Source organism: Scyliorhinus canicula, chromosome 8 (assembly GCF_902713615.1).
Source record: "Scyliorhinus canicula chromosome 8, sScyCan1.1, whole genome shotgun sequence".
Lineage (NCBI taxonomy): Eukaryota > Metazoa > Chordata > Chondrichthyes > Carcharhiniformes > Scyliorhinidae > Scyliorhinus > Scyliorhinus canicula.
The window spans coordinates 32,586,088-32,599,976 of NC_052153.1; the positions used below are offsets into that span (position 1 = coordinate 32,586,088).

The 13,889-nt window shown below is 44.6% G+C and overlaps 1 protein-coding gene across 3 annotated transcripts in view; it reads right to left on the reverse strand.

The window, feature by feature from the left end:
- The window catches only part of frem1a (Fras1 related extracellular matrix 1a), a 452,495-nt gene that overhangs the window by 167,133 nt on the left and 271,473 nt on the right, over window positions 1-13,889 (reverse strand). For all 3 annotated transcript variants that reach the window (XM_038804357.1, XM_038804358.1, XM_038804359.1), the window contains 2 exons: window positions 5,639-5,806; window positions 2,398-2,606 (listed from right to left, as the gene is read on the reverse strand). In XM_038804357.1, coding sequence (XP_038660285.1) covers window positions 2,398-2,606; window positions 5,639-5,806 — 377 coding nt within the window. The remainder of the gene's footprint in view (window positions 1-2,397; window positions 2,607-5,638; window positions 5,807-13,889) is intronic.

Genomic DNA, 13,889 nt, shown 5'->3' on the forward strand with positions numbered 1-13,889 from the left:
CACCTCCACCAGGAGCGGCACAAATCGGTCAGCAAGTTTTTTATAAAATTCAACTGGAAACCCAGCCTGCCTGATGCCTTCCCCGACTGCAGACTCCTTATCACCTTCCTGATCTCCTCCACCCCAACGATCACTTAACTCTTCTCGATCCTCCTCCACCAGCCTGGGACACTCCAATACCTCCAAAATCTCGACCATGTCCGGCATCCTCCTCCGGCAGCTCCGAGCCGTACAACTTCTTATAAAATGCTTCCGTTCACCTTCTCCAGTGCCGACACCACAGTCCCACAGTCCAAAGATGTGCAGGTTAGGTGGATGGCCATGATAAATTGCCCTTAGTGTCCAAAATTGTCCTTCGTGTTGGGTGGGACTACTGGGGTATGGGGGTAGGGTGGAGGTGTTGACCTTGGGTAGGGTGCTCTTTCCAAGAGCCGGTGCAGACCCGATGGGCCGAATGGCCTCCTTCCGCACTGTAAATTCTATGTATCTCACCACCCTTACTCCTGTTCCCAGCCATCACTCCTCCGGGGGATGTTCACCTCCCCACCCAAATTCCACAACCTGAAGGCCACACAAGATGGCGCCTCCCCCCCCCCCCCTCCCCACCCAACAGCTGGACCCATTGCTCGACCCCATTCATCATCAACCCACTACCCTCTCCCCTTCCCAGAAACCTCTTATCCACTTCACCTTGAAACCACCTCATTCCCCACAATCCCCCTTCCACCTCCACGGCTACACCAAAACCTGCTTAAACAGGTCCCGCGAGCCACAGCCCCACCCCCCACCTCACTTAGTTCACTAGCGAACTACAGCTTGTGCGTGAGGGTGCTCCTCCAACTGAGTCCCCCTACCCCACTCGAACAAAAAAAAATCAAAACCTCTCCACCCCACCCAACCACCCTGTCGCCATGAAGCATCCCATCAAAACACAACCCCCAAACTCCTCCGTCCCCACCAAGTACACATATTCAGCACAAGGACATCAAAACACCTAGACTAACAGAAAAAACAGGAAGATACAACTGGCAATCATTTGCCCGATCATCCAACAGCAACAAAGTCTCTCTTCCACCATACCCAATCTAGTCCCAGTCCTTCTGCCTTTGCGAATGCCTCTGCCTCCTCTGCTGTCCCAAAGAAATGCTCCCTTGAATTGTGGCTGGATGCGTGGCATGGTCGCACATTGTTTAGCACTATTGCTTCACAGCGCCAGGGATCCAGGTTCGATTCCCAGCTTAGGTCACTGTGTGCGGAGTTTACATGTTCTCCCTGAGTCTGCGTGGGTTTCTTCCGGGTGCTCCAATTTCCGCCCACAAGTTCCGAAAGACGTGGTTGTTAGGTGAATTGGGCATTCTGAATTCTCTCTCAGTGTACCCGAGCAGGTGCCGGAATGTGGCGATGAGGAGATTTTCACAGTAACTTCATTGCAGTGTTAATGTAAACCTACTTGTGACACTAATAAAGATTATTATTAGACCACTCCGAAGCATTGTACAATTCCACCGTTGCCATGTTAAAGGCTGCCCGCCTCTCCACCAGGTCCACCACAAGATCCTGGTAAATGCGAATGCCAGTGCCTTCCCATGTCACCTCCCGTGTTTGCATGGCCCACCTCAGCACCTAGTCCTTCACTGATACCTACGGAAGCAGAGTATCACCGCCCTCAGTGGCTCATTCTTCAGCGGTTGTGGCCAAAGCGACCGGTGGCCCTATTCAACTCCACAGGTGGGCGTCATCCCCCTCCCCCGTCAGCTTCCTCAGCATCATTGCAATGAACTCAAAACCTCACACTGCTCCTGCACCAACTCCGATGTTCTTCCAAGTGTCTCCTTGATCGGGGTCAGCGGACCTTCCACCCACTGCTTGTGCAATTCCAGAATCTCCCCCCCCCATGCCTCTCGAAATGCATGTTGAACTGTTGTTCATATTCTGCTGCCATTGCCTCCGGAAGTGTCTCTACCATTATACAGGCGGCCTGACCCAGCCAGCTTGCCACTTCCATCTTTACTACCTGTGCATCTTTCGCTTTGCTCGACCATGCCAGTGGACTGCATACATCTTCCCAGTATTCTTTTGCTGGCTCTTCGACATTCTTTGCTAACTAAGTCTCTCCAGGACAAATTTTATGAAAATGTTACTCGCAGAAAATGGGTGGAAAGGACCAAAATATCAGGACTCTACCGGGAGCTACCAAAAGTGAAACTTCCTCCTACATGCCACCACCGGAAGTCCCCAGTCTGGGCTAAATTCAAACTCTGGTTTCCAAATGTGAAAGGAATTTGAAACCCAATTCACCGATCAGTTTTTCTCACAATATTTCTACCGAAAGTATTTCTGATAAATGTTGCCCAGTAAAATTGAGAATGCACATAATCAGCTTGCAAAGATCCTCACCTAACTTTGAGTTGTCTAAGATCTTCTAGGGTGAACATATTTCCTTCAGTCATAGGCACTCCATCCATCGCTACAACTCCATGCACGGGTTTCCTTTGAAGCAGAACCCTGATATAGTACTCCTTGGTGTCAACATCTGTCACCAGCAGGTGGTCCACAGTAATGTGACCCATTCCCCCTTCCTCAACTTTCAATTGTTTTGTGAGCATCTGAAAGAGAAAATCAAGTTTTTTCATGTTCATCAATTGTTTCAGGAGCAAAGAGACTCTGCTGTCTCAGGAGAGGGAGGTATAGTTGGATTCTTCGAGGAGGAAGATTGGCAGAATAACTAAAATGTTTCTAAAAACAACTATTTGTTGGGGCAAGGGATGTTGGTAATCTCTTGTCAAAGTTACAGCAGGTGATTGGAAGAGATTCAGGGTGCATTAGTCAACAAGAAAACAGAGTGGAAAGTCTCCAAGTTATCCAATGAGGATAAAGAAACTGGTTATATTTTAACCTGGAGGTTGTGTTACAACCCGCAGATCTCAATTTATCTTCCAGCTTTACAAAATATTACTGGTTATATCTGTCATATCGGGGCCCCGACACCTCGGAGGATGCGCTCTCCCAGTGAAAGGGGGTAGGGCCTCCAAGGCCGGCTCACAACCGGCCAGGACTAACTCGCAGGGATGTTCACTTGAAACCTCTGTATGGAACACCAATAAACTCATTGTTTATCCAGCAACCTGATGTGGACACCCAAGGGTGGTCATAATAATATCATTTATTATGACTTGTGCTCAAAAGTCAACTGTGACTGTGCAATCCAACAATGTAAATAGTAAGGATCTTTTCCTGATGGCATTGCTTATATCATTTAAAACAAAGTTTCAAACAAAAATGGCCAGACATGCAGTGAAATATAATGGTACTGGCAAGTGCTACACTTTACAAAAGCCAGTATTATGTCACATTTTTAATACATTATTATCGATTGCATGTTACAATGTCATAACCACTTAGTGGTAACGAGTCAAGTGAAAGCCTCAACTGATGCAAGTTGGTTATTTTGGGCAATTCATAAAAAACACATTTTCAATATTAGTTCATTTTGTTTTGTCCTTCAAGTTGCATTCATGTCAGAAGGAAGGCAAGTGTTGCTGGAGACAATTGAAACAAATGCGGATGAATCGTTATTATATTTTGTAAAAATTAACCTGACTTAATGTGACAGGGAGCCCTGTTACCTGAGTGTGTGTTTATATTATTATGTTAGTGAACACAGGAGGACACTGGATTGAGAATTTGTCCAGGCCCATAATTATTACAATTCTATAAACTGGATTCATCTTAGGTTTAGATTAGTCAAACTTTTATGAATATGTATGTGTACAAGATTAAGGTTTTCATTTTTCATTTATACATTGTTATTGTCCAGGTAACATAATCACCATGAGGGCAGATCACCATTGAAACCATCTTTTCTGTAAAATTAAATCAACAGAAAGAAAAGGTGGATAATAAAAGAAAAATACTATGGATGCTGGAAATCTGAAATAAAAACAGAAAAGGTTGCAGCAGGGTAGCATGGTGGTTAGCATAAATGCTTCACAGCTCCAGGGTCCCAGGTTCGATTCCCGGCTGGGTCACTGTCTGTGTGGAGTCTGCACGTCCTCCCCCTGTGTGCGTGGGTTTCCTCCGGGTGCTCCGGTTTCCTCCCACAGTCCAAAGATGTGCGGGTTAGGTGGATTGGCCATGCTAAATTGCCCGTAGTGTCCTAATAAAAGTAAGGTTAAGGGGAGGGTTGTTGGGTTACGGGTATAGGGTGGATACGTGGGTTGAGTGGGGTGATCATGGCTCGGCACAACATTGAGGGCCGAAGGGCCTGTTCTGTGCTGTACTGTTCTATGTTCTATGTTGGAAAACTCAGCTGGAGAGAATCAGAGCTAATAATTCAAGTCCGTGTGGTTCTCATGGATCAGTTGCAATTATTCACTGATACAAAATGCAATTATTCACTGATACAAAATGCAATTATTCACTGATACAAAATGCATGTGGCAAGCTTGACAAAATCCTAACATCATTGTAGCAATGTATTGTTATACATGTGCGTTATTATGGTTGTGTGCAAAGCCAAGAGCCAAGTCACGCGATCATCATAGGCTTCTTTGTGGGCTTTTGTCCTTTGCCAGCCTTTGTACAGTGAACATCTATCTAATAACGGTCTGATTATTGCATTCAACCCACGTGCATCTGCAAACTTATTCTTTTATGTAGTGAGTACAAACATGTATCTGTTGATATTCCCTGTCTCGGCTAGCCGGTGGCTGATTAGTGAGGAGATCCAATAATCATCAGCGGAATTCTCCATCGGCTGGATCCTTCCATCCGCCAGCAGCACACCCATGCCTGCGGGTTTCCCGAAACCGTGAGGTGGCCACAATGGGAAACCCCATTGGCTGGCTGTGGGAACGGAGACTGGGCACACCACACGGGGCTGGCTTATCGGAGAATCCCACCACATATATCTCTTCAGCGGGTGCACAAATACTTTTTATAAGTACAGCAAAGGAAAATATGTTTATGCTCCAGGGAGACTTGTGTGCCTGGTCTCAAGTAGTTCATGTCTCTTCAAACCAGCAATGACCATGCATCAACTGTGACTGCTATTGACTGACATTGACCAGGTGGGAATGGTTTTAGAATGCTGTTGTGGCTTTAATGGATGTTGATACCAATGCAGAGCTGACCTTTTGAAAGAGTCCTACCACAGGGCATCCCAAACACCAATCTGTCTCAAACCTAAACTCCTCAGACCCTGAATTGCCATTTTAGTTGAAATTGACTGGAGTCTTAGTCTTCAGCCTAATAATATGCATGGGCAATGCAGTTAAGGGGCCCATTCAAGTTATGTTTGAAATTATTTTCTGCGGGGTCCAGAGGAGTGAGCCACTGAGGATGACAAAAATAGTCTGTGGCTGCTTTGCTCCCAAAGGCTCCATGATTGTGATCCACACAGCTATTTGTTGATGTCCAAGTCAGCCCAATATTGGAAGCCTCAACTGGCAAGCTGCAATGAGTTCGCTATCCCACGGTTACGCAAGGTCGGAATTGAACCCGGGTCTGGCGCTGCAAGGCAGCAGTGCTAACCACTGTGCCACCATGCTGCCCTTTCTGCTTTGCTGCTCCTGCTTTGTTCCAATGTCAAAACTGATTCCGAATTACTATCATTGAATCTTAGCTTGAAATTGCCTACCTCTGGAGCTTGATTGTCAACAGGGAGAATTGTAATATTGAAGCAGAAACCAATTAAAGTGCCACCATGTTGATTGCTGACTGAAAAGAGAAATTGAAGGTGCTGTGGGTCTGGCCCTATTTCTTCTATAGGAGGCATGTAGGCCACTTTCAGGTAGTTCACAGCATGCTGAAACAAAATGGAACATGTGTCATAATAGTGAGGATAACGTCAGTGAGAGAACAAAAATGCGATCAGAAAACATAATCCTATGTTGAAGATTTGGACTGGCTGTAAATACCTACTCAGGTTGAAAGATGGCAGTAAGTACATAAGCTTTTGTTATTCATTCTTGAGATGTGAGCGTCACTGGACCGTCATTTGTTGCCCATCTCTAACTGCCCTTTGACTGAGTGTCTTGCTCAGCCATTTCACAGTCAAGGATGTTATTGAGCCATGTGGATATTTAGGACAATGGTTTCATGGTTATCAATACACATAAATTACAGATTTCTATTTAATTCTATTGTGCTGGGTTTCGAACCCAATCCCTTGAGCATTATCCTGGGTCTCTGTACTGGGTCTATCACAGCAATAACACCACTATGCCACTGCCTTCCCATACTTGCAGCATCCAACTTTATAGTTGTTCCACTGATCTGCAACTACATATATGATAGCACCACCTTCTGATGTGAACTAAATATTGATCTATTTTGCATGTGTTTGTCTATTCAAAGACAAACCAAGTGAAAGCTTGGAGAGTCGAGGCTTCATGCAAATTGATAAACAGCTTTATTTCACTTTAGGTGAGTATAGAAACCAACAATTATGATGTTATTTACTATTTTCAATAAAAATGTCTCAGAATTTGTACTTTCAAATCATTTTCAAGTTTTCCAAATTCAGAACAGTCCAAAACATGACACCCTGCAGGGCATAATCTGCAGATTATGTAGAAGTCATAGCTATAAAAAAAGAAAATCACATAATTACTAACAAACAAATTTTATGAGATACACCATCCAAGCGTTCATAGAATCCTACAATCCCTATGGTGCAGAAGGAGACCATTTGGCCCATCGAGTCTACACTGACCCTTCGAATGAGCACACTACCTCGGTCCACTCTCCTACCCTATCCAAGTAACCGCGCCCATCCTTGCACACTGAGGGGCAATTTAGATCATGGCCAATCTTTGGACATCTTTGGACTGTGGGAGGAAACCAGAACACCCAGAGGAAATCCACGCAGACATGGAGAGAAAGTGCAAACTTCACACACACAGTAACCCAAGGCTGGAATTGAACCTGGGACCCTGAAGCTGTGAGGCAGCAGTGCTAACCACTGTGCTACCATACCACCCACAACTAGCCTACACTAATATTTCTGTGCCGAACTAAAACCTGGATTCTGTGGTATTTGTCCTCTTGATAGATATGTGGTGATATTGATCATGATCGCACGCTATAGTCAACTCTACTTGTAGTTCTAAGGAAATGAGTGGAGAGCACAACACACATCTCAGAAATCGCATCAATGGGTGGGCTAAACCAAACCACGGTATCACGGAACTATTGCTAGCGGTGAAAAGCAACACCCACCTTCTAGTCATGAAACAATAAGCATGCTAGAACTGCCAGTGGAAGCTTTATTATTAGATGATGACAATAAATGAAAGGCATCAAAGTGTATGGTAGACACAGGGCTATCTCCACTCTACGCACCACATGCTGTGGTCTGCCACTTACATTAATACCTGAATATTATAACTGAACATATTTAACCAAGTACGAAGTCTTACAATACCAGGTTAAAGCCCAACAGGTTTGTTTCAAATCACTAGCTTTTGGAGCACTGTTCCTTGCTCAGGTTAATGAAGAGGTAGGTTCCAGAAACATATATATATATAGACAAAGTCAAAGATGCAAGATACTTTGAATGCGAGTATTTGCAGGGAATTAAGTTTTTACAGATCCAGAGAGAGGGATAATCACAGGTTAAAGAGGTGTGAATTGCCTCAAGCCAGGTCAGTTGGGTGCGGAACCTGGCTATAACTCTCTGCTCAGCGATTCTGCGTTGTCGCGCACCCTGATGGCTGACTTGGAGAACGCTTACCCAAAGATCAGAGGCTGAATGCCCTTGACTGCTGAAGCGTTCCCTGACTGGAAGGGAACATTCCTGCCTGGCGATTGTCACGCGATGTCCATTCATCCGTTGTCGCAGCGCCTGCATGGTCTCGCCAATGTACCACGCTTTGGGACATCCTTCCCTGTAGCGTATGAGATAAACAACATTAGCCGAGTCACACAAATATGTACCACATAACTGGTAGGTGGTGTTCTCACGTGTAATGGTGGTACCCATGTCGATGATCTGGCACGCCTTGCAAAGATTGCCATGGCAGGGTTGTGTGCTGTCGTAGTTGCTGTTCTGAAGGCTGGGTAGTTTGCTGCAAACAATGGTTTGTTTGAGGTTGTCTGAAGGCAAACCGTGGGGGTGTGGGGATGACCTTGGCAAGATGTTCGTCTTCATTAATGACGTGTTGAAGGCTGCAAAGAAGATGTGGCAATTTCTCTGCCCCGGGGAAGTACTGGACGATGAAGGGTACTCTGTTGGTTGTGTCCCGTGTTTGTCTTCTGAGGAGGTCGGTGCGGTTTTTTACTGTGGTGCGTTGGAACTGTCAATCGATGAGTCGAGCGCCATATCCTGTTCGTACGAGGGCACCTTTCAGCGTCTGTAGATGTCTGTTACGCTCCTCCTCATTTGGGCTATATGGAGGGTTTATCCAAAGTGCATGGCTTCTTTAATGTATTTAGGGTGGAAACTGGAGAAGTGGAGTATCGTGAGGTAATTTGTGGGCTTGCGGTAAAGCAAAGTGCTGAGGTGACTGTCCTTGATGGTGATGAGTGTGCCCAAGAATGCAACTGATTCTGGAGAGTAGTCTATGGTGCGTCTGATTCCCCAGAATTGGTTGCATTCTTGGACACACTCATCTCCATCAAGGATGGACACCTCAGCACTTTGCTTTACTGCAAGTCCACGGACCCACCATCAGACAGCAAACTACCCAGCCTTCAGAACAGCGACCACACCACACAACCCTGCCATGGCAATCTCTGCAAGACATGCCAGATCATCGACATGGGTACCATTACACATGAGAACACCACCCACTAGGTACATACTCGTGCGACTTGGCCAACGTTGTTTACCTTATACGCTGCAGGAAAGGATGTCCTGAAACGTGTTATATTGGCGAGACCATGCAGATGCTGCGACAACAGATGGATGGACATTGCACGACAATCACCAGGCAGGAATGTTCCCTTCCAGTCGAGGAACACTTCAGCGGTCAAGGGCATTCAGCCTCTGATCTTCGGGTAAGCGTTCTCCAAGGCAGCCTTCAGGACGCACGACAACGCAGAATCGCCGAGCAGAAACTTATAGCCAAGTTCCACACACATGAGTATGGCCTCAACCAGGACCTTGGATTCATGTCGCATTACATTCATCCCCCACCATCTGGCCTGGGCTTGCAAAATCCTACCATTGTCCTGGCTTGAGACAATTCACACCTTTTTAACCTGTGATTATCTCTCTCTCTGGATCTTTAAAGACTTAATTACCTGCAAAGACTCGCATTCAAAGTATCTTGCATCTTTGACTTTGTATATATATATGTTTCTGGAACCTACCTCTTCATTCACTTGAGGAAGGAGTAGTGCTCTGAGAGCTAGTGATTTGAAACAAATCTGTTGGACTTCAACCTGGTGTTATATGACTTCTTACTGTGCTCACTCCTGTCCAACGCTGGCATCGCCACATTATATTTAATCAAGGTCAGATGTACCTTCTGTTTGATTCTCCTCAGCATCAGTCAGAGGGAGCTAAACCCAAGGACATGCAACAGGGTTATGAATTCTACTGACCTCTGAATGAAGTATTGAAGTCAACCAAGTTATTACCTTCTCTATGATAAACGTTTCAAAACTAGTTCTTAAAGAGATTGGAATTTCCTCATATTATAGGGATCTGGGTGAAACTCATCAGTAAATGTTCCCTCACTCCAAGAGAATTGGAGTGGGAGGTTCATGAGTCTTTGATACAGAAATTGAGGCATTTACAAAATCACAGAATTGTTTCCGCGCAAGAGGCGGCCAGTCTGCCTGTCGTGACAGCACCGGCTCTAAATGCACATTTCACCTACTGCCAATCTCCTGCCTTCTCTCTGTAAACCTGCACATTGTTTCTTTTCAAATAACCATCTCGTTCCCTCTTGAATGCCTTGATTGAAACGGCCTTCACCACACTCTCGAACACTGACAGATCCTAAGCACTCGCTGTGCAAAAAAGTTATTTCTCATATTACTTCTACTTCTTCTGCAAATTAAATCTGTGCCCTCCCGTTCTCGATCCTTTCACAAATGGAAAGTCCAACTCTGTCCAAGCCCCTCATGATTTTGAACACCTCTAATCTCCTCCCAGTTTTTTCTCTGAGGAAAAGAGTTCCAATCTTACTTCATAACTTAAGTTTCTATTCCTGGAACCATTCTCATACACCTCTTCTGCATTCCCCCCAATGCCTGAACATATCATAAAATCAGTGCCCAGAATTGTAAACAGTACTTCACTGGAGGTCTAACTCTTATCTTATACAAGTTCAACATAACCTCCTTGCTCTTTTATGCTATACCACAATTGAAAAAGCCTAAGATACTGTGGGTAAGATTTTCCGCACAACTGGCCCCGTGTTTTGCAGCGGCGGAGGTGGCCCGCCATTGGCTGATGGCAGAATCTTCTGGTCCCACCTTGTCAACAGAGTTGCCTGTTAAATTCACTGATCACCACCGGGAACCCCACAGAAATGTCTGGCCAATGTGTTTTATTAACTGCTCTCTCAACCTGGCTTTCCAGCTTTAATGAATTATGTACATATACATCCAGTTCCCTCTGCTCCTTCCCCTCGTTTAGAGTCTTATTTTATACTGTCTCTCCATGTTCTTCCTACCAAAGTGTATCACCTCAAATCTCTCCGCATTGAACTTAACCTGCCACCAGTTTTCCCGTTCCGACAACTTGTCTGTGTCCTTTGGATGTTCAACACTGTCCCCTTCTGTTTACATTGCTTCCAAGTTTTGTTTTGTCTGCAAATTTTGAAATGATTCCCTGTACACCAAGGTCTATATCATTAACATATATCAGGAAAAACACAGGTCCCAATCCTAATCCCTGGGGAACTCCACTGCAAACTTTGTAGACAGACAGCCAATTTTGTTTCCATGCCACTACTGTCCTTTTATTCCAGTAAATATAATTTGACTCAAACATCTGTTGTGAGGCATTGTATTAAGTGCCTTTTGAAAGACCATGCACACCATAACAGTTGCATTACCCTCATCAAACCCCTATGTTACCTCTTCTTAAACTCCAGAAAATTGGTTAAACACCATTTTCCTCAACCCTCCACAACTAACCTGAATTTGACCATGGAACTATTAATGTTATCCTGAATTATAGCTTCTAGAAGTTTCCCACCACCAAAGTTAAACAGACTGGTCCTCATTTGTTGGGTTCATCCTCTGTTAGACCAGACCACAACTTTTGTTAGGATACCAGACGTGAGGGCAGCACGGTGGCCTAGTGGTTAGCACAACTGCCTTACGGCGCTGAGGTCCCAGGTTCGATCCCGGCTCTGGGTCACTGTCCGTGTGGAGTTTGCACATTCTCCCTGTGTCTGCGTGGGTTTCGCCCCCACAACCCAAAAATGTGCAGAGTAGGTGGATTGGCCACGCTAAATTGCCCCTTAATTGGAAAAAATAATTGGGTAATCTAAATTTTTTTAAAAAGGATACCATACGTGAACCGTAAATACTTTTTGAATTTGTAAAACTGTGAGGAAAGGATACCATAACCCCAGGAGTGATGACTCTGACCAATGTTTTATGTTAAAACAAACAAACATTGATGTTAATGTGGTTAAATCTATGTTTAAATTAAAGAAATATCTTTACAATTAACAGGTTTATTTGGAATCGCTAGCTTTCAGAGCGTAGCTCCTTCATCAGGCTCACCTGATGAAGGAGCTATGCTCTGGAAACTAATGATTCCAAATAAACCTGTTGGGACTTTAACCTGGTGTTGTAAGACTTCTTACTGTGCCCACCCCAGTCCAAGCTGGCATTTCTACATCATGTTTACAATCAACAGCTGAACAGTTTTTAAATAAAATGAGAAACGTTTACTACCTACACCTGCCACTACATCCAATGAATCAACCCAATACAGTTCAAATACTCCTTATAAATAAAGTTAACAAAAAAGGTTACTTGCTTAAATCTGTGCAGACCTTTAAAGAGAGAGACCCTTTTAAGAACAGCCTGGAAATCCCTCTGTTTTGTCAGGCCCTTCTGCTCAAGGGAACAGCATTTGGCAAAACAGCAAAGAGATCTGGCTCCTCCCATTAGTTACATAATCTGCACACCACTAAGGCAGTGCTTTTCAAACTTTTTACCCAGGTCCCACTTTTGCCAATGAGCCAAACTTCGGGACCCACGCCACCGACCTTCGCGACCCACGCTTGTCGTCCATCGCTTCCCTTTAATGCAAAAGGGGAGCCAGGTTGATCCTTAAAATCTCACTCCAGTCCGGTTCAGAGGAGGAGAGAGCAATGCATATATCAGGTGCAGACTTTGACCAGTTCTTTTGTGCCATCTTCACCTTTGTGAAAACAAAAGTTCCAACTTCATACATGTTGGCCATTGTGAAGGGCAATACCAACAAAATGCTTATTTTACTCAGCACTAGATACTCTTGGGAGCTGTTACTCCAGAATGCTGGCATATTTTTAATGTGGTTTCACAGCTCAGGTACACAAGTGTCGTATTTTCATTTGGAGTCAGCTGTAAGTTAATATCGGACATTGGGGTCTCAAGCTCAAAAAGGATTTTTCAGCCACCACTTCTCTTTCAAACTCTGAAGCTTCTCCTCTCATTTGCCAGTACATCCCTGCACATAACACATATCGGCTTTGATCCTTATTTGCATTGGTACATTTGGTAAAACCATAACCCAATAAATCATCTTTATACTGCTTGTTCCTGAACTAGGTTTCTTCTTTATTGGTTCTTAACCATGGGCTCTGGAGCTCTACACAGAACTAACACGAGCAGTGCTCTGTCCTGATTTTAACTGAGCAGCCCTCTCCAGTAGATGCAGTTGTGAGATCCTGTCCACTAGGGACACTATCTATTTGTGTCCCGGGCCGTCTCATACTTGTACGAAAATTATTCATCTTCACGGTCCTCTTGCCTTGTTGTCAACAGCTAAAAATGGAAGAAGCTCTCCTATGTGATTATGCGTCAAAATCACATACATGGAGGGCGCCTGACCTCAAGTGTATGTGCAGGGTGCATGACCGGCTTACTGCTGCCATTTCTGGCACACAGCCACAGCCAGCATTTTCAATAAAAGTACAGGTAGCTTTCGTTATATGGTTCTCCCCCAATTGGAACCACCGTGGAAATGTCACAAGCGATCACTCCATGACCCTCCCAACATCCGCCCGCAAGCGTTGTGGCCCTCACTTTTAAAAACCTTGCACTAAGGTGTCCAATCACCTGCTTAGCTAGGACTAAGTACAGCACCTCATAAATTGTCTACTCTCCAAGGTTCTCCAGCAATCAAAACAATATCTCATAGCCAATTTTCTGTAAACAAATAAATAATTAAAATCAATCATTATCCAACCTTTTATGACTCCTTAATTACATTGTTAGTAGACATACTGCCTGTATATATTTTAAACCAGGATTTTAATAACATTACTGTCAGAAATACAAGTATAATGGGTGGGTTTCTCCGTCCCTCCGCAACAGATTTCTGCTGACACAGATGACACAACGTCAGGGTTCCCCATTTCGCCGGCTGATCAATGGGGTTTCCTATTGCGGGGGCATTTGTGACTTTGGCTCTGCACTTTCTATACTCACCTCGGCTATCTGCCGTGCTTAGTTCGCTAGCTAAGGCTTCTGTCCTGCATGAACATTCTATCACCAGCTGCCAATTTTGCACCTCCTTTAGCCAGGTTTCCGTTACAGCAGTGACAACCTGCTGCCATGTGTCTTCCCTTGTTCTTAACTCATCTACCTTGTTTGTAATATTCCTTGCATTAAAGACCAACCGTTAGTCCTTCGAATAGATTGATCCTACTTTTGTATTAAACTGATCTGAATGTATGAAATAGCTTTTCTGAGAGTCATAAATTGTAAAT